At 35.6% G+C, this 20,084-nt stretch overlaps 1 protein-coding gene across 8 annotated transcripts in view; it reads left to right on the top strand.

Moving 5' to 3' along the window:
* Positions 1–20,084, top strand: part of Stacl (Stac-like) — a 963,585-nt gene that overhangs the window by 547,578 nt on the left and 395,923 nt on the right. For all 8 annotated transcript variants that reach the window (XM_068358813.1, XM_068358785.1, XM_068358749.1 and 5 more), the window contains one exon: positions 10,355–10,467. In XM_068358813.1, the coding sequence (XP_068214914.1) occupies positions 10,355–10,467 (113 nt within the window). The remainder of the gene's footprint in view (positions 1–10,354; positions 10,468–20,084) is intronic.

The raw sequence follows: 20,084 nt of genomic DNA on the forward strand, positions 1-20,084 counted from the left end.
GGTGGGACAGGGGCAGGAATAGATATTCCTTCATCCCTCGATTTTACTAGTCCGGGTATACGGCATAATTTCGTAACACAACTCGCCACCACCGTTTCGCCATTTATTTAAATCACTACTACACTTGCTTTAACTATCAACCGGTGGCCACAAGCCGTTTTCCCGAGAAAATCCTTCATCTTCCCGCCCTTCGCTTATAACATTAAGTATAGGATATTCACATCTACATATTCTCTAACACTACCTATCCTCAAGGCTGAACTTTTAATCCCGCAGCCACTTGCCATTCGGGAACTGCCCCGGCCCCAGCAACCAGGAATCATATAAATACATGAATAATACAGTATCCGGCTGATGGATCTCACCTGACCTATTTAATCTCATTGTTTTAGGTTCACTCAGCAATGTTATACGTATTGCCACACTCGGCAAAATTACCACAACATTTTACGTATACTTTAAGCATCAACATAAGAACACATTGTTATCATCAAGTTTATTTAAAAACACATCAAAAGAAGAAATGAGGTCTGTTCAAACAACAACAACAACAAAGGGAAAAATATTTTCTACTCATCTACTCGAGGAATGTCATGTATGCAAGGGGAAAGGAGGAATACTTTTGAAAACTACCTCTTCAGGCACCACATGTATGTGTGCCTAATGATGTTCAGACACTGCGCCATTGATAATGCTTTGTATCACAACTGTGTTAGATTTAACCATCTTTACTCGGTACAGACCTAGCTGGCTCTAGTTTGTGTTTCCTAGGTTGTAATCATTTCAAATACACACGATCACCCACAAATAATTTTACAAGTGTGGTTTTGAACCGACCATCATACTTTGAGCTGTGTTTTTCATTGGCGCTTTTCAAAAACCTTTCGGTGGTGTTCATTACTCTCCTCAATAGATTTAATAAATATACATGGTATTGCCCAGTTGAATAATTTCGCAATTGTTGCGAATTAATGAGTACCGTATATGGTAACACAGGATCCTGTCCATACACTAAAAAGAAAGGCGTGTCCCTGAGTGAAGCATTATACGCAATGTTCAAAGCTAGCTTGGCTGTAGGAAGCATGGCATGCCAATGAAAGGGGTCATCAGTCACTAGGTAACGTAAAATCCGCACTACTTCCTTATTAAGCGATTCCACTAACCCATTTGCTGAAGGCTATATGCGGTCACTGAAAAGTGTTCAATTTTCGTCAAGTCCGTGACCGATTTCACCACCTTATTTATAAACTCGAGACCATTATCACCTATCAAAATTTTCGGGCAACCAAACCTAGTAATGAAAGAGCACAGCGTCTGGGCTAATGAATTTGCCGATTTATCCAACATTGCGTAAGTATGAGCGTACCGAGTAAATGCATCCACAAATACACATATATACTTATGTTGTGTTAAACCAGTAGGAAATGGTCCTACCACATCCATATGCACTTTATAAAATTTAATAGGAATCACGGCCACTTTCTGGCTTCCGGTACAGTGTTTTTATGTTCTTTGAAACAGTTACAAGCGTGACAACCTTTTATATAATTCTCTATAGATTTTTTCATTCCTATCCAAAAGAAGGATTTACATGCTCTCCTTAATGTTCTATCAATCCCTAAATGCCCTGCATACGGACTTGCATGTACATTGTGGATGGCTCGATTAATTAAAGAGGGAGGAAGAACTACCCGTGCACCAAATTCCCCTCCCCCCTTCTCGTAAGCACAGTATAAGATATCATTTTCTATATAAAAGAATTCTCACGAGACACATTCAGAAATGACGGATAACTCTCCGATTCCCTTTAATCACTGCTCACACTCTTTCCATCAATTCCTCTTTTTTTCTGTCCCTCTCGGACTTCTTTCATGTCCCAACCTCCCAAGTCAATCAAACCTGCATCATCAGTGTATTCATTCTGGACACCCCTGGTCATGTCCTCAGCCACCCACATATATTCGCCTTCGCCGCTCATCTCTCTCTCTCTCTCTCTCTCACTCACCCCGTCTTCTGACTGCTCATCGGAAGAATTCCCATCCCGTTCTCTATTTTCTCTGTTTTGATGGGGGTCTTCGATATTTTGGTTACGTTCTTCTTTCCTTTTTTGTGCCATAGAGAGCATCAGCTACCTTGTTAGCTTTACCTTCTATGTGGTGAAAACCCTTTATATTAAACTCTAACAATCTTTCAATCCATCTCGCTTGTCAAGAGGTCAAATAATTTTTATAATACAAATCACGCAAAGGGCGATGATCACTTTGCAACTCAACTGACTGACCTAATAAAAAGAATCGATGCCTCTCTAGAACCCAAAGAATAGCCAAAGCCTCTCGATCGAATGTACTATAATTCTTTTCTGCCCCTTTTAACGCCCGGGAAGCAAAACAAATGGGTCGCTTTCTGCCTTTATCATCTCGTTGAGAAACTACGCCACCAATAGCTACGCTACTCGCATCTGCTGTCACTACAAACGGGCGATCAAATCTAGGATATGTGAGTAATTCATTGCTAGTTAAGGCAGCTTCCAAATGGTTAAAGGTCCTTTCTTCTTCCACTCCACAATTTATTACTTTTTGTTTCTTTAAACCATCTAAGGGTCTCCCTATCTCTCCAAAACCTCCAATGAATTTACGGCTACTTCCTTAGAGTTACGTGGCATGTGGAAATCTCTAATAGCTGCTACTTTACTGGGGCAGGGTTGGATACCTTTTGGAGTTATTATGTGACCTTAAAATTCGACCTGTTTACAGAAATTTTGCACTTTGACAAATTTAATTTTCATACCATTACGTCGCAATGCTTCTAAAACGTTACGAATATTATTATTATGTTCTTCGGCCGTTTTCCCTGTAATCATGCTATCATCTAAATAAACAAGAACATTATGGCCAATTAAGGGAGACAAAACCGCCATCATTACTCTAGAGAAATGACTTGGAGCATTTTTAACACCGAAAGGAAGAAAATTAAACTGAAATAGTTGATCATAAGCTATAAATGCCGTTTTATATTTACTGTCTTCCTGAAAGAGTATTTGATAGTATTCAGATTTTTTATCAACAGCTGTAAAATATTTGCTATCCATAACTTTCACAAGTAATTCTTTGATCGAGGGCAATGGAAATGCATTATCCTTAGTGACTGCATTCAACTTCCTATAATCAACATACAATCTTATCGAGCCATCCTTTTTCCTAACAGCTACAATTGGAGAAGCCCAGGGGGATTCGCTCTCCTCTATTATCCCTTGTTCCCTTAATTTATTAATTTCCCTTTCTATCTCTCCCTGGAAATGAATGGGTACCTTATAAGGCCTTGACCTGATTGGCTCCGCCTGCCCAGTTTCAATGCTAAAGGGAAATCAATCAATCCTCCCAGGTGGCTCTTCTCCAATTGCAATTACATCAGAATAATTATTGACAGTGTCACTAACTACCGGCTGATATTCAGATGAACATAATTTTCGTGCTTGCATAATCAAATTCTGAGTGCGTTCATCTGTGCGAGCTGGAGTTGTGGCTCCCAACATCCCATTATAAGCAATTTCACATAACTAATTCACACACAGAATCACTTCCTAAAACAACTCTTTTATTTGACAAATTAACTTTCGTTATATCAGTTCTGTTCTCTTTTATTTCCGTTAAGCCCTCTAATATTATATGGACCCAATTGTCATGGGGTTTAACAACGACCTTGGTTCCTTCATCAAGAGTGCGACATGGGGTCACTGATATGCTCGGAAGTGTCTGGGAAGACAACACTTCTCCTCTTTCAGGTACAGCTGTTACCTACCTTAAATGTCTCTCCGAGCTCGCACACGCACTTAATCTCTCATGACTTTCTATCGGCAAAATGTACCCTCCTGCTTTTACTGTTATTGTATCTTTTCCCCCAAAAATGCATATTTGATTATTACAGATGAAATCATTCCTAAAATAGCCTCGATTCCTAGAATTCCCAAGATGAGCAAGACGAAAAAAATCATGTGTAAACTTCACAGACCCCACCTTAAAGTTGACGATTGTTGTATGGTTTATGTGTAGTTTATTTCCTCCTGGCGTGTCAAGAACGATGGATGCCGCTGACTGTAGTGGGTTTGAAGAGAATCTTTTTTCAATCAGTGAAACTCTGGCTCCTGTGTCGATCAGCGCACGAATGGATTTATCTGGCAGTTCAATCCTAACTCCCAACATTCTTAGACGGCCATTACGAGATATGGGGCACGGGCCAATGACCTCAGCTGCAATGCCCCTGCTCCCTAGTGCTGCAGGGGTGATGTCGGGGGTTACCGATGAAGGTCCCAGTACCTGCTCTGTAACGTTTGACGTCACCACTTCCTCAGCTAATGCTTGTGATGTCATGGGGGGGGGGGGCATCGAATTCCCTTGTCTCCCTTTTCCTCTGTTTCCTTTTCCTCGGATGTTGGGGGGGGAGGTGTACGTGTGCCACAGCCCGCCCGCCACGGGCCTTTTTGCTGAGCACTCTCGAGATAGATGACCGAGGCCTGACAAGTGTAACTGTGGGGGGATCTTGGGGGGATCACTCCGCTCGTGAGTGCCCCTCTCTCCCACACTGCCAGCATCTTTGAGTGTCGACGGCTTCTCATGGCTGCCAACTTCTCGAATCAGGCCCGTTACTCCCAGTCATTTTTTGTTCTGGCAAACGGTCTAAAATGTTTTGTATCGCACTCACTACGTCCGCTAACGAGCGATTGTCATCGAACAAATAACCACATAAATACTGGTTTACTAATCAGCGAATATGTTTACGGGCTGCTTTTTTATCACCTTCTGGGAGATTGGCACTCAGGGTAGCAAACGAATCGCAATCCCGAAAAATGCGAGTTGCCTTACTAAGAACTGATTCACCGTTGTGTATTTTGGATTTGTAATTTTCTTTCGTGTCTCCCTTTCTCGCATCAGGCAAGGCATATTTCTCAATTAAACGTCGTTTTATTTCAGTATAACTTCTTAAACTGTCTTGTGGCCAACACCTTACCTGCATTGCCGGAGCATCTTTCAGCAATCTAATTACCTGAATAGCTTTTTCTCTTTCCAACCACCCATATATAGCTACTTCAAAGTCTCAAAAACACTTCAATCGATTGAAACCTTTCGTTAAGCCGTTGATCATCAAAAGGCCTTACACTTGCCTGGAGTTCTGGCAACTATCGAGCTACGATTTGCGTATCTTCACTCGGCTGTGCATGTGTACTTTCCCTTGTGTGCATTTGAACTTCGTTTATGTACGTCGGATATGCTGTGGTTGCACGACGCGCCTCTTCTCGTTCAACCAAGAATCTGTTCATTAACTGTTCTAAGTTTTCTAACTTATTTTCCAATTCTTGCATTCTAATTTCTTGTCTATATTCTTCATCAGCAACGCTATATCCCACTGCTCCTTTGTTCTCATCTCCTGCAGCAGCAGCGTCTGCTATGATAGTCCTTGTGCATTTAGGCATCTTGAACTTTTATTTTACTGGCTCAAAGAACAACTTCGCTCACAGCATACACAAACAGACGTTTTTTTACAACTGACACCAATATGACCCATGTAGACGGATAATGAGACGTCAAAATATGGGTTTTCTTCATTTATTACAAAAGGCTCGTTCGTAAGTACACCGTACACAACTACCCTCTCAGGTGAGGGACTTGTCAACTCAAGTGCCCAAAGGCAAATAACTCCCTTTGTTACCATATATATATATATATATATATATATCATTTATAACTGACATAATGAACTCAATATTTTACTCTCATGATTTCTTAAAAAGACATTTTATTTCGCTTGATATGTTGAAAGTACAATGGAATGGCAAAATGTATTCAATGTTACGGTAATTTTTAACCGAACATGTGAACTCGTATACTGTGTATAAGGATTCAGTAACTGAAATGTTCTATATCAACACGAGAAGCAAAACTTTCGAGTCAAAGAGTCAAGGAATTTTTGGACAAAATATTTCCTGAAGTGTAAAATTTTATTTTGTTAACCAGTCATCCAACATATGTTTTCATTGTTCCTACAAAACATCTGGTGTCTCTATGCATAATTTCATGTGATACTCTTTCTTTCCTTTACATCTGAAAATTGTTCAGTTGTGAGATCCCATTTATTTACAGGGTATCCTGCTACTGTATTTTCCAATAAACATTAATTTCTGAATACCTTTCTTTGTTTTGATTGTCCATATTTATCATTCTATTAATCATCAGTATTTCTTTATTTTTCAGTTTAACATTAGGCGTGTTTTAAAACTTTATTTTTGAATGAAACCCCCTCCTTGTCTGCTTCTTCCCCACCATTACCCCTACATAAGAGTTGCCTGATGCGCATTCTCCAATGCCTTCTATCAAGGGCATCCTCTTCCACCAAACCCCTTCTCTTCATATCATCCTTCACATTATCTCGCCATATGTTTCTCTGCATCCCTCTTGATCCTCTCCCTCTAACAGTTTCTCTCCACTTAGTCTTCTTCCTTCATTTTTCAGAAAATCATCCGCCAAGTTTCTTTGCTCTCTTCGTAAAACATCTAGCAAACATAGATTGACTTCTTAATGGGATTTTTTTAATCCATATCATCCGTAAAGAGAAAGAAAATATGACAAAGGATGACAAAAAGTAGTTATTTTCAACAAATTCTAGATGTTCCACAAAGGTTTTGTTAAATACACCGAGGATTTGGTATTTGATGATTGAAACATGAGAAAGAATCCAGAAAACTTTAGTAATTTAGCACTTCTCTCGTTGCCATTGTTGGAAATTATGCATAAAATCAAAAGAAAAGACAAAATTGGAACCATATTTTCTTATACGTGTCTCGTTTTTTTTAGAGGCCATTATAGACTTCAAAAATATGATTTTATAAGCCATTACAAATGTTTGATTTTGCTTAGTTAACTAAAAGACAAACGCATTTAAAGACCATCACTGTCGAATTATCTGAATGTATAAAGGTTGGAAGTTACTAAAACAACAATTTCATGGAGTATTGTAATGATTTTATTTCTGTTGCCTCTCCTATAAGGTGTTATTTCGATGCGTTGTAATAAAACGCTGCAAAAGCAATAATTGACATTGCAATTCTCGGTAATTGCCGTTTCACACCATATTGAAAATGGGTTTTCAGTTTAACACCATTTTGACTCAATTTAGAGAATGGTTTTATTTGCATGTAATGAATAAATTCCATAATTGTATTTAATGACCGCTGCTGTGACAGTGCCAGCCGGAATTTGGCAAAGGCATTCGTTCCGGCTGCATTTGTCGAGGAAATTATGTCGGGGACATCAGGCAGAACATCTCATTTTATGGTTTCCCTTACAAGCTTTATACGGTGTAGCTTTTTTCTAGTATATCTCTCTTGGACGAAGTTCATCATTATTTTGTCCCTTCTGAATTCTGACCAATGTCATGCTTCAGTATAATTTGCTTTTTTTGAGCTGGTTTACGGAAAGCTATTGTTTTGTAACTTTTCAATTCTCGTTATAGATGTCTAAAAATTTTACCTAAGTCATATCATTGTTTAATATTGAGTGAATATTATTTCGACTTTTTAGTGTCCAGACACTAAATTATGTCTGAACTTGGCGTATATTTCTTATTGCTGGATATAGTCTTGCGTGTGTGTGTATGTGAAGAGGCAACAAAGATAGAATTGGGGGTCAGTGGCGTCTGGAAAGTCTCGGAGAGTGGGAAGATCACATTTCATAGACCGGTCTCAGGAGAAGAAAGGATTTAGGGAGTTGGTTTATCACTACAATCACATCATCATACGAGATACTGTCATTAGGGGACAAATAATGTGAACATATGGTATATTTTCTAATTAGAGGGTCACTGAAATAGTTTTTACTTTGCTTTACTTGTATCCACGAGGATTGTGTATCTGTTAGAATAATGTATAAGGTTCCGTCATACACCTTCCCAATATTTTTTTTTTAAATGAGATTATATGGCATTAATAAATGCTGAAAATACAAACTTTAGGACATTGCAACGATTCGTTGTGTTTTATAATTTATTCTAGTGTCCCTTTCATTAGCAGAAGCTAAGATATAAGAAAAAGTCATCAAATTGAATTATCCTATTGATGTGGATTTTGATCCATTTCTTAAATGTGGAATTTTATCATATAAGATTTTCTTTTGCAGATCACTTTAGATTTCGTGCAATACCATTGCAATCGGATCCTGTAAAGCTTCAGTCTAAATTGCTTCTTTGTAATTTTAAACCAACCTTTGTTCTAACAGCTGCTCGCTTCGGGGTTAATGCTGATAAAAGAAACGCATGTGTTTACAAGCGTTAAATCCTTCCATAACTCGAGAGAAAAGGCTATATTTTTTGTGTATCAAATATCATAAGAAATTACATTTAGTCTTATGTGGCCTGGCCTTCCTAGATACTTACAAATCTACATTTTTCTCCTCATGTGATTTGACTACACCCTAACAATACTCTTATTAAGAGGCATGCTTGACGATTCGTAGTTAATTACTTTAGTCCCAACGCATTCTTCTTTCCCCCCTAAATTTTCTTTAGGGTTGATTCGGGCACGAAGTTAATCTTAAAGGACAACGGTCTTAATAGAATAATCTATTTTGTTTCTGAAGGTACCCACATATTCATCGGTGTAAATGGAACGTCTAGTGAGTAATGTTTGTTAAATTACGATAATAGAGGTGTTGTCGAAAGAATTTGTAGGTTAATATCGACTACACCGTAATAAGATGAATAGGGAAACTTGAAATACGGTTTCAGAAGGGATTCATACTGGTATAGAATATAGTCTGAGGTTATTAAAGTATGTTTATCAAGCTGTATTATGATGAGCGCATGGATTAGGTTCATAGTTGATGTATTCCATAGTAATAAAAGGAGTCATCCAAAGAAAATGTGATTTGTATTCTATATTAATACAACATGTACAGAAGTTCAAATGAAAGTTTAATTTTACATGCATTCTTAAGTTATAAACTAGTAGTTCAAATGTATATACTTATGCTGTCCCTTTTTGCAATGCAATGCGTAGGTCAAGTGACAAGGCAAGTGAAGATATACTCCGTAGTTCTGCTTTTACTAACTTAAGGCTTTTTTTTTTTCACCCTTAGTTCGGTGACAAAATATGCCCCCCTTGCTAATTAAGTACAGTAGACTTTTCTTAGATATACAACATATCCCATTTGACCTCATAAATTCGATATCAGTTTCCTTTGTGCTATAGCCATTCTCCGTGGATGTGGTTTTTAATTTCAGGCCTGGTGCTTTTAATCGTTTTTGTATATTTATATCCCTACTTCCCGTATCTTTTTCTTTCATAATCTTCACCTATTGAAACATTTCAAAGAGCCAGCTGGGATCATCAGTAAGAACATTCGGCTCTTAAGTTGTCTGACCCATATTAAATTTCTGATCGTCTGCTGGTGGAGAAACATGGGAGAGAAGTACTTTCAAGAAAACGTAGAGAAGAATTACCCTACTTGCCATTCAGAAAGTTAGTCGTGTGATCGAATTTGAATATAATGCGTTGATGGAAATTATTCACACTAGTAAATCAAGGAATCTTATAGTTTCTATAAATCTTGCTCTGAATGGCCTCCATGCCCCATGGCAGTATAACACATGTTGCCTTATTTTCTATACATTAATTCATGCATGCATGTTAAAAAAAAGAAAAATGAAGTGGGGCATAATTTCCAAATCAAGTTCGAGTCTTTTAACCCATTGCAAGAAGGAAAATACCACAGGAGAGATACCTTGAAATTTTCAGTTTTGCTTAAAAGCTATTTTTTCTTGTGCTCTGATTTTAAGAGTTTTTCATGTTTGATTTTTCTTGGTTGATTTTGACTAGTTTTGTGAACTCGATCAAACTAATTTTTTATTATTTGAATGTAGATTTTTTCGTAAGCGAAAAGTTCAAAGGTTACTATTTATAGGCTAATAAGTGAAATTCATTCTAATCTATACATTGATGTAGAAAATACATTTTATACACATTTCAGATTTTTTCAGGAAAAACGGATGGGTTTTATATCCTACTGTATATTGTATTTTATATCATTGTTCGTTTTCAATTATTTTCACAGCTTCATGTTCATGTACTCTTGTCGAAAAAAAGAAAATCACAATTATTAAAACTAAAAAAATTGACTTATATAGTTCATATATAATGTTCTGTCATATTTTTTGCATTGTTATTTAACCTCGTTATTTCATATATTTTTGTTATTTGAATACTGTGTTTAATTGTAGTACAATGTTATAATAAGAGAAAAACGCTTGTGTGAAAATGTAAGGTAAGTGTCTAATGCCCTTTTTTCTGTATTTTTCTCCCCAACACCAGAAAGAACTGTCGTGACAAAGATTCTGCTGCCAATTTCGAGACCGCTCATATCTTTCAAGAATACACCTATAAGAAAATCACAGCCTGTGATGTATGTCATCAGATCCTTAGAGGTAAGGAATTCTACCAGCTGTGATTTCTTATTCTTAATTTTATATTTTCATTAATAGTGTTATTATTATATGAATTTCTATTGTTGGTTCCGTTATTTATTTTCTTTTTTTATTTTCTATTTTCGATTATCATTATTACGTGATTGCTTCTGATCTAAATTAAAAGAGGTTTTTCATTTTCGTGTTTCGCCATGCCCTAGTTCAGTACATAGTGAAACCTTGCCTGACAACATTCACCGATATCGTGATAAATTGAAAATGATAAAATTAGATGGAAAATTCCTAAAATAATGAGTCAAAGTTAGGTATAAATACAGTTTGATTCTAAATAGGAATGAGATGGTAATTGTATTTGGTTGGTAATCGCAAAATGGTTTAATTTTGTATAGTGTTGTTTTAAGTTCCATATCATAATCATTAGAGTTATCAAAACGCTCGTTTGATAAATCTTTGTAACTAAAATTAAGGTAAAATTGAATTTACAATTGTAGATAAACTTGAACTTGAGACTTTTATTATGATAGTAGTTATTCATAGGACTTAAAACTACGAAAAAAGTAATAGAACAGCTTAATAAAGAAAAAAAAAACTGCGGATGACCCAAAACTTTTTAAATTGGTTTGGCTTGCTTCCACCGTAACGACCTAAAAAAAAAAACGCTCGCAGTGCATTACCAAAAATGTTGAGGTTGTCCCTGATCTTCTCTCCGGCCTATCTTGTACTTATACCGTAATCATAGACTATTCAAATATTTAAATTGACACAACTGCGTGAATATTATTATGATAGAGAAATGTACGTACGAAGGTCTTAAATGGTCAAAATAATAGTAAGTTTTGTTTTCGCGTTGGTGATTTAATTTATTCGGTTAATATATGATACTTTTATTTCCAGTGAAACAGGAATTCACTATACAAATGGACAAGTGCTGGCTATTCTGTATGAAGAGGGGTTGGCAGGAGCATATTAACTACTTTAGGTTCATTTACTTTTGAGAAACTGATGATAGTTTACAGTCCATGGGTTGTTTGCATTACCCGTTTTATTCTCTCTCTCTCTCTCTCTCTCTCTCTCTCTCTCTCTCTCTCTCTCTCTCTCTCTCTCTCTCTCTCTAATATATATATATATATATATATATATGAGCTTCCAATTAGTTATGGGTATGTTCCCGGATGTTGTTTTACAACAGCCATAAGTTTTTCCATCCGTTTCAGTTTGAGCATGACTAAAGTAGCAAGAAATCTTCCACAAGGGAATTCAATCTGTTTCGAAATTTATTGTAATACTGCAATTTCATCTATTTTAGTCATTGATCATGTTTAAAACACTGCTCAGTATACATCTATTGTTGTTCATCTGAAAGTGAAAAGAAAAAATTAGCGTGCTAAGTTCATCATGTACCGCTTGCCAGAACAGAGGAGCAGTAAGATTGTTTATATGCGAATGAAATGAACCATGGCTGGGTAAAAATCATTTAGGGGCGTGATGTAAATTATAAGTAATAGTGTTACTTTCATTTCACGCCACCTACACGGACCACATATTTTTCCACCTAGCAAGTGATTAATTTGTATTTCTGTCCGTTATTATTACTGCAAATCACTTTTTTTTTGGTGTTTCCCCACCGTAAACCGTGGTTACTCACTGGGATTCCCCATAATTGTCATTAAAAATGGGGTGTGGTGTAGAATATCTCATGAACGGGTGGTTTGTCACAGTATTCATGGCCAGAAATGGATAAAACACAAGATAGCAAGTAGGAAATATAGAGGGTTAATGTATTTGGCTTGAAATTAGAGTATCATATATTTACCATTCATTCTTCCTTTCTGTATCGATATTAGAATGATGAACCTCTTATAATATATCAGGTTGATAACTCCTCTACTACAAACAACCCGAAGTTCTAAGAATTTTCATTTTGAAAGTTGTTCCTCAGGATCCTTATCTTTTGCGCTAAATTGCTTAGAGTAAGTGTTGCCCCAAGAATGCTATTTATGATTTAGACAATCGTCGGAAGATATTCAGAGTAAGCAAACGTCCAGAAGCTTCACTGTTGGTAGCTAATGCCTCAGCGCCTGTGCCTTTTAGGGTTAGAGTGGATTTCTTGTTTGGCATAGCTTCAATAACTACAGTATACTCATTTTATGTCGCAATGTCTCGGTGCCTAGTATCAGTTGTCTTTTATTCGTGGTACTGTTATGCTTTAGAACAGCTTCCGCAGAAATAATGAGAATGTCAAGGGTTGTAATTTTAATATATATATATATATATATATATATATATATATATATATATATATATATATATATATATATTTATATATATATATATATATATATATATATATATATGTGTGTGTGTGTGTATGTATGTATATGTAAACGTGTGTATATATATATATATATATATATATATATATATATATATATATATATATATATGTGTGTGTGTGTGTGTGTGGGTGTGTTTGTGTGTGTGTATGTATAAGTACTGTTCCATACATCGTGTGACATTCGGTAAGTTTCGTGTTAGTCACCTTATGTTGAGGTTTGTTTTGTTGCCATGTGAAATGTCTAGGGAATGTATTCAAAATATTAAATATGAAATTAGTTAGATTAATGCATAAATTTTAGCATTAATACTTCGTAAAGAAATTTTAGAATTGTTCATTCTTTTGATAATTATAATTGTGCGCGAGGAGCTAAATTCTTTGGGAAGACTGGAATCCAAATCTCAACAAATTACAAAGGAGCTTTTAGAGTAGCGGAGCTGAAGAGGGGACAAATCAGATGTAATTATTGAAATTATATAAAAGATTGAATTTGAAAAGTTGAATTACTAGTACACATCTTTGATGAAAATGTAAATTAGAATATTACATTTAGGTTTCAGTAAACGGAAGTCTGTGAATAAAAACATGATTTGGTTAACCAAGCAAAGTATTGGGTTGAGAGTTTTGTCTGCTATAAAGATGTTGTGCAATACATCTAGGGGTCAGTAATGTCAAACCGTTCTTATTACAAGTTGAAAAATTATATTATGTTCTAATTATTGGCTTTTCACGGTTTCTGAGAACTTGACATGCCAAAGCATCTCCCATGTCTACTAACATCCATGAACACGATCATGAGATACCTTTCAGATAAAAAAAAGAACTTAAAAGAAATGTTATAAGTAGCCAGAGCTTTCTCAACAAAACTCTCTCTCTCTCTCTCTCTCTCTCTCTCTCTCTCTCTCTCTCTCTCTCTCTCTCTCTCTCTCTCTCTCTCTCTCTCTCTCTCTCTCTCATAAAAAGTTTTTATAAGATTCTAAGAAGAAATTTAATCTTTCAGAATATTGTAAGTATCTAATTTAAATATTTATGAAGGAGTTCGTTTTCCATGAACGTCATACGTCTGTGAGTTCAATCTTTTTTCTAATTGCTACCAGTCGTTACATAATGTTTTGAAAACATCGTACACTAAGGTTTAGAATACAGATAATGTTTACAGTATAATGTCTGTAAATACAAGAAAGTAATGTATTTAATTAGGTAAAAAGAATTTACGAATAGAAAAGCATTTATTGAGGATAAAACAAAGCCTTCATAGGAATGTTAGAGGTTACTTTTAAAGATATGATTTGAGTTGAAAAGTTCCGTACAGTATTTTAAGTCATATAGTTTGTTAAAAATGCTTATGTAAAGTACTATCTCATAATGCAAACAAAAGCTACCCTAATTTTCCCCTAGGCTAACGAGCTGGTCTTTGTACCTTAAGAACGTCCTGAAATAAGGAGGAGGATTAAAACTCAATTACTGACATATTAGGAGATGAACTCGCGTCGTCTTTTCTCTCAAGCCATACTAATTACTCTTTTAGTTTTTTACATTCATGAACTGATGTCTGTCTCCGGTTGTTAAAACTGCCATAACCAAATGTATTTAAACGATTGAATATGTATTTAATCAAAAGGTAGAATAATCATTAAATGCAAAATACTATTGATACAATAAATAAATTCTTGCAATAAAGAATTTTAGAGCAACAATGGAGGCTAAAATTGGAAAATTATAGGAATGATAAAAAAGAATAGGAGTTGAAAATTGATAAAATAAGTGGAACTGTAGAGAATGTGACATTTAAAGATGTTAGGAATGCTACAAGGAATCTAACAAGCAATGTTGAAGGCATAGAACCTAAAGAAACAAAACAAGTCTTGATTATCTGACCATTATGAAATAATGAAAATTCTACAATAAAATTTTCAAGGAGAAAGCGTATTTGCCCGTAAAAAATAATTACATACGCACACACACTCACACATTTAAGTGAAGATGTGGGACCAAGAAAAGCAATTTCGTATAAAGGTCTGTAACACTCTTAACTGTGAGATGTGATTTTAAGCCCTGCTCACAGCCCGATAGTTTCCGTTAATGTCTGTTATCCTACCATCCTTTTTAAGTTAGGAATAGGTCCTGTATTTCTATTTGTGTGTTACTGTTGTTAACACACATTAAGTATGTTAGTTGGTATGTTACATCTTCAAGTAAAGTCAAGTAAGTTAACTTTAAAATGGTTTATTCTTTAAGAACAAGTGTTAACATCTCCATCACAGGAGTATAGTTGGTTTGGTCGGATGACCATTCCGTATGATGTCTTAATAATAACTGGCTAAAATATCGATATCACAGATATCGTATAGTCAGTTATCTCAGCATTTAAACACATAATGTAAACTAAACATTAATATAGGAAGACACCTGCATCCGGTGGCGACACAACTCTTTCTCACGATTCGTATTTGTGTTTATTCTTCATAAAAATGTTACATTGCTGAGATATGGTATTCACATCCTGCTATGATCTGACTACAACACTTCTCACACTAGCTTCTACATCCACAATGACCTATTACGTCATGTGTTTTAAACATGTAATATATAATTATTACATAAGCTCGGCCAGCTATCTCAATTAAAAAAAAAAAATTTAACAACGTCAAAATATGTTTACTAGGAGTGTGACTGGATATATATATTATTTTTTGTTTAACTTTAGCCATAAGCAAATGAGGATGAATGTTCAAATAGGCACATTAAAAAAAATAATAACAATAATGCATATTAACAGATATTACCAAAGCAAAAAAAAAATGCATGATAAATACAGATCACATATATGGTACATTGCTAGCAAATGATTATATGGTACCAAAAAAAAAAATACTGATATATATATATGATTCGGTAACTTTGTTAAAGAATAATTGTTACCTTTGTCAGAAATATAGATTATTATAATACGGTAATTAATAAAAATATTTGTTACCTTGGTAAAGATACAATTTTAGTGCACAAACACGAATTCCTGGTACGTACACGTACCATGGTTTCGTACATATATATATATATATTTATATATAGGGCTTATATATTTTATTAGATGCCCATAGATTCTGTTTTTTAACATTCCGGCTTATATATTTTATTAGATGCCGAAAAAATTGATTTATTTTTAAAATGTATTTTAAATTTCTTTTTTTTTTATTTTTTTAAATGCATATGTTCTATAGTCTCTTCAAGTACATATTACTAGCGTACTAACTGCTTTTCGTATACAACACTTTTCCAAGACAATTTTACTCCTTTGAGCGAATGAAGGGGCCACTTTCAAACGGCTTTAAATTGAATTAAATAAGGAGTTTTGTCTGGACATGGCAAAACGTTCTGTTTGAGCTGCAAACTATTGTACCTTAACCTATGCCAAACAAAGATGTTAACGGCGATAAACATCATCACTGTCACAATTATTCCTGCTAGTAGTATGGGGTGAAGAAATTCTTCATAAGTCGGTCATTTTCATCAACCGCTTGGCTACCTGTTTGTTGTATGGAAGAGGTAAAGATGGAATCGTTGTTGACCATGTGAAGTTCGCGAAGTAGGCTCATTCTCTGATGATAGTCTTGATACCTTTTACCATGGAATTAGTGGATGTCCCGATACAACCATCTGCTGCAACGAAGATTTGGGAATAGGACGTGGATCCGTCCGGGCATAATACATTGAAGCCGGCCTTGTCGTATCGTATCCACGAGCCGTTGTTCAGTCTGCAATTGAACTCATTATTGTCAAAGGGATAAAGCTTATCCAGACAATTTTCATTTGTATAGGAGAGAGCACCGTCTAGCACTATACCTAACTCGCATGAATCCATTAAGTTTTTATGGAATTCAAATGAGTCAGCTGTACATATTTTTCTATCCATTGCGTCTGAACAGTGAGTTAATTGATTTAAGTCTTTAATGACCGTATATATTTCCTTGTCTGGGGAAATCAATACGTGTCCTGTCAAACTGGATATTACTGGATTTGAGTGATTCGTCATGAAAGTCGGAAATGGTGATATCCTGTAAGATTGCCAGGCATCGGAAGAATCAAAGGGAATTGTAATCATAATCCTGTTATTTTCAACGCTTACTGTAATTAGGCTGTAATAAAATTCTAACCTACGTGCGTCTAACAAAGGAATATAACCTAGTTTCTCCCGTCCGTTCTCCACAATTAACTTTTAAGTATTTTATTGGCAACAAATGGGGTGACAGTACACCTTTAGTCGCTAACGTGATAGCTTCCACATAATCTTTTGATTTCTCAATGAAATGTGCAATTCTGTTATGTATGTGATCTATTTTTGAATCAAAATACGTTAACGTTGCCAACAAATCCTGTACTTCCATAATCTGATTGATATTACTTGAATGTTCATTTACTAAACTCATAATTTGATTGATTGAAGCTAACTGATTCCTTAGTTCTGACATAATCAATTCATCTTCAGGAGTCAAGAACTCAATTTTCTTATTTTGATTACTAATCTTAAGACGATTGGAAATTCCTAAACCTAAACTTTCAATAGAACCAAAGATGTTTAGTGCAGCAAAAATAAACGGGTTATGTTTCTCAATATTTTCGTGTCCTACAGTCCACATCAAAAGGTCACGAGCCAAAGATTCTGTCTCGTAAGTCTTATTTTGCAAGTCTTCAGATAGCATCTCTGCAACTTTTAGTGTCGATGCAAGCGAACTCTCTGTATTAAAAGGAAAATGTCTTCTATGCAATTCATTTAATGAGACAGCAAACCCTGAAATGGCGCTTTTTAAACTAGTGACGTCATTCTCTGGGAGAAAAATTGCTTGCATTCGCACTTCAACAACTACATTACTTGATGTAATAAAAACGTCTTCTTGTCTTTCAACTATAGTGCTATATTTAAAATCTATACTTTTAGTTTTAGAGCTCATCCCACACGAGAAAAATGTCTAGCGAACAATATCACTCCCAACAACAAAAAATTCATCTTGGAAACCTGTAACGAGAAAAATATATGTAATTACTCCTGTATTAAGAAGAAAACTTTTAACATGCAAATAAAAATCTCTCCCTCACTTCTTTCCCTCTTATTTTAATTTCTTATGTGAGCCAATGGTACGATTCTCTCATCAGTGGGTTGGGATACGTTTTGAACTCTAAACCTATTGGCCGTTAATGTTTCCAAAATGTTAAATGGGCCTTCAAACTTAGGTGTCAGTTTATAATTGAGTCCTTTACGTACATTTACCTGTATGTATACATTATCACCCACGGTATATGTTTTAGTTGGCTTCACTATTTTATCATGATTCCATTTTATGATTTGTGATTCTTCTAAATTCTTTCGAAGGATATCAAAACGACTTTTGCTTGCATTTATACATTCTTTTAAAGGATTTGATAGATTAGTTGTAGGCATTAATACATGGAAAGCCGTTCTAACTGGGGTACCATACAATGCTTCGTGCGGTGACATTTTAATTGATATATGATATGAATGATTCAGAGTACTCAGTACCGCAGGTATTGCAATATCCCAGTTGGGGTCTGATCCTCCTAGTGTTACTCTTAATAGATTTAAAACCTTCCTATTTGCTCTTTCCACTAGCCCATTCGACTCTGGGTGATATATCATGGTACTGTATTTATTTTCTTTATGCTAAGGAATTCACACAATGAGGTAAGAAAGTGATTATTAAATTCTCCACCCGAGTCTGAGATTATCATGTGTGGAATTCCATGTTTACAAATGTAACACTCGTAAAACTTCCTAGCGCATTCAATTGCAGTTTTAGTTTTAAGCGCTATTAGTTCTGTATATCGAGTTAAAGCATCTACAATTACTATAAGGAGCTTATTTCCTCTGTCTGACTCGTAAAATCCTGTTAACAAATCTAAATGTAGTCTTTCAAAGGGTTGATTGGGCACGGGATAAGCCCCTAGGCTGACAGGTGTTTTCGTATGCCCTTTGTTTTCCTGACATGTGCGACAATTAGCTATGTGTTTTTTTATATCTGTAAGCATCGTATGCCAATAAAACAATGATTTGGCTTTCTGTGACATTAATGAGAACCCCGGGTGTCCATGCAATGGATTTGCATGCAACCAATTCAGGACAGTGGAAATAAGCGAGATTGGTACCACTACCTGGTCGTTAGTTACATGTGGTGTATTGCGGGTTTTCCTTGTCACGGTCCTACACAGTATATTGTCTTTGATTATATAATTCTGCTGCTTATACTTTTTATATTCCTTTTCCTTATGATTGCCTTTCAAAGCATTTATAATTTTTTCTAATTTCTGATCTTAACTTTGCTCAGTCTGTAATAATTCAGCACTCCAGCCCAAATCTTCTTGTTCAGATATCGTTTTAACAATAGGCATGGATGTTGATATATCTATTAATTCAGCTAAAGGCTCCGTACAAGATGACACGGGGTTGCGTGATAATGCATCAGCAATGATATTTGGTTTCCCTGGTAAATACCCGATTCTCGCGCCAAAGTCTTGAATGATCAAATGCCACCGAGTTCGTTTGGGGCTGTGGTTGAAACCTTTAAAGAAGTCGGTTTGTGGTTTATGATCAGTAAGAACCTTAGCGTGATAACCGTATATTATGAACTTAAAATGCACTAGTGAATTAACAATAGCTAGCCCTTCCTTGTCTATTACTGCATACTTACCTTCGGAAGTTCTCAGTTTTCGAGAATAAAAATCTATCGGGAAAAATTGTTTATCACATTGCTGAAGCAATACCCCACCTAAGTCTGAGGCGTCTGTTGCAATGAAGAATAGGAGAACTACACAGTTCATCTTTCAAGGTATTAAACGCCTGTTGATGCTGCTCAGACCATATGAAATCTACGCCCTTCTTCGTAAGATCAGTTAAGGGAGCGGCTATTATTGAATAATTGCGTATAAAACGCCTGTAATATCCACTACAACCCAGAAATTGCTGTATTCCCTTGACATTAGTAGGTATGGGAAAGTTACGGATAGCCGACACCTTATCATGGACTACTTTAAGACCTTGGTTTGACACCATAAAACCCAAATATATTAATTTTGTTTTGAAAAATTCACACTTACTAATCTTTACCCTTAAGTTATGTTGTCTTAGTCTCTGTAGTACTAGTTCTAATTTACGTAGATGTTCTTCTAAGGTGTTGGAAAAGATTACAAGATCGTCCATATAGGCATGCAATATATCCCCTAGCAAGTCTCCAAACACTATGTTAATCATTCTTGTAAATGTTATGGGAGC

This window comes from Palaemon carinicauda, chromosome 2 (assembly GCF_036898095.1).
Source record: "Palaemon carinicauda isolate YSFRI2023 chromosome 2, ASM3689809v2, whole genome shotgun sequence".
Lineage (NCBI taxonomy): Eukaryota > Metazoa > Arthropoda > Malacostraca > Decapoda > Palaemonidae > Palaemon > Palaemon carinicauda.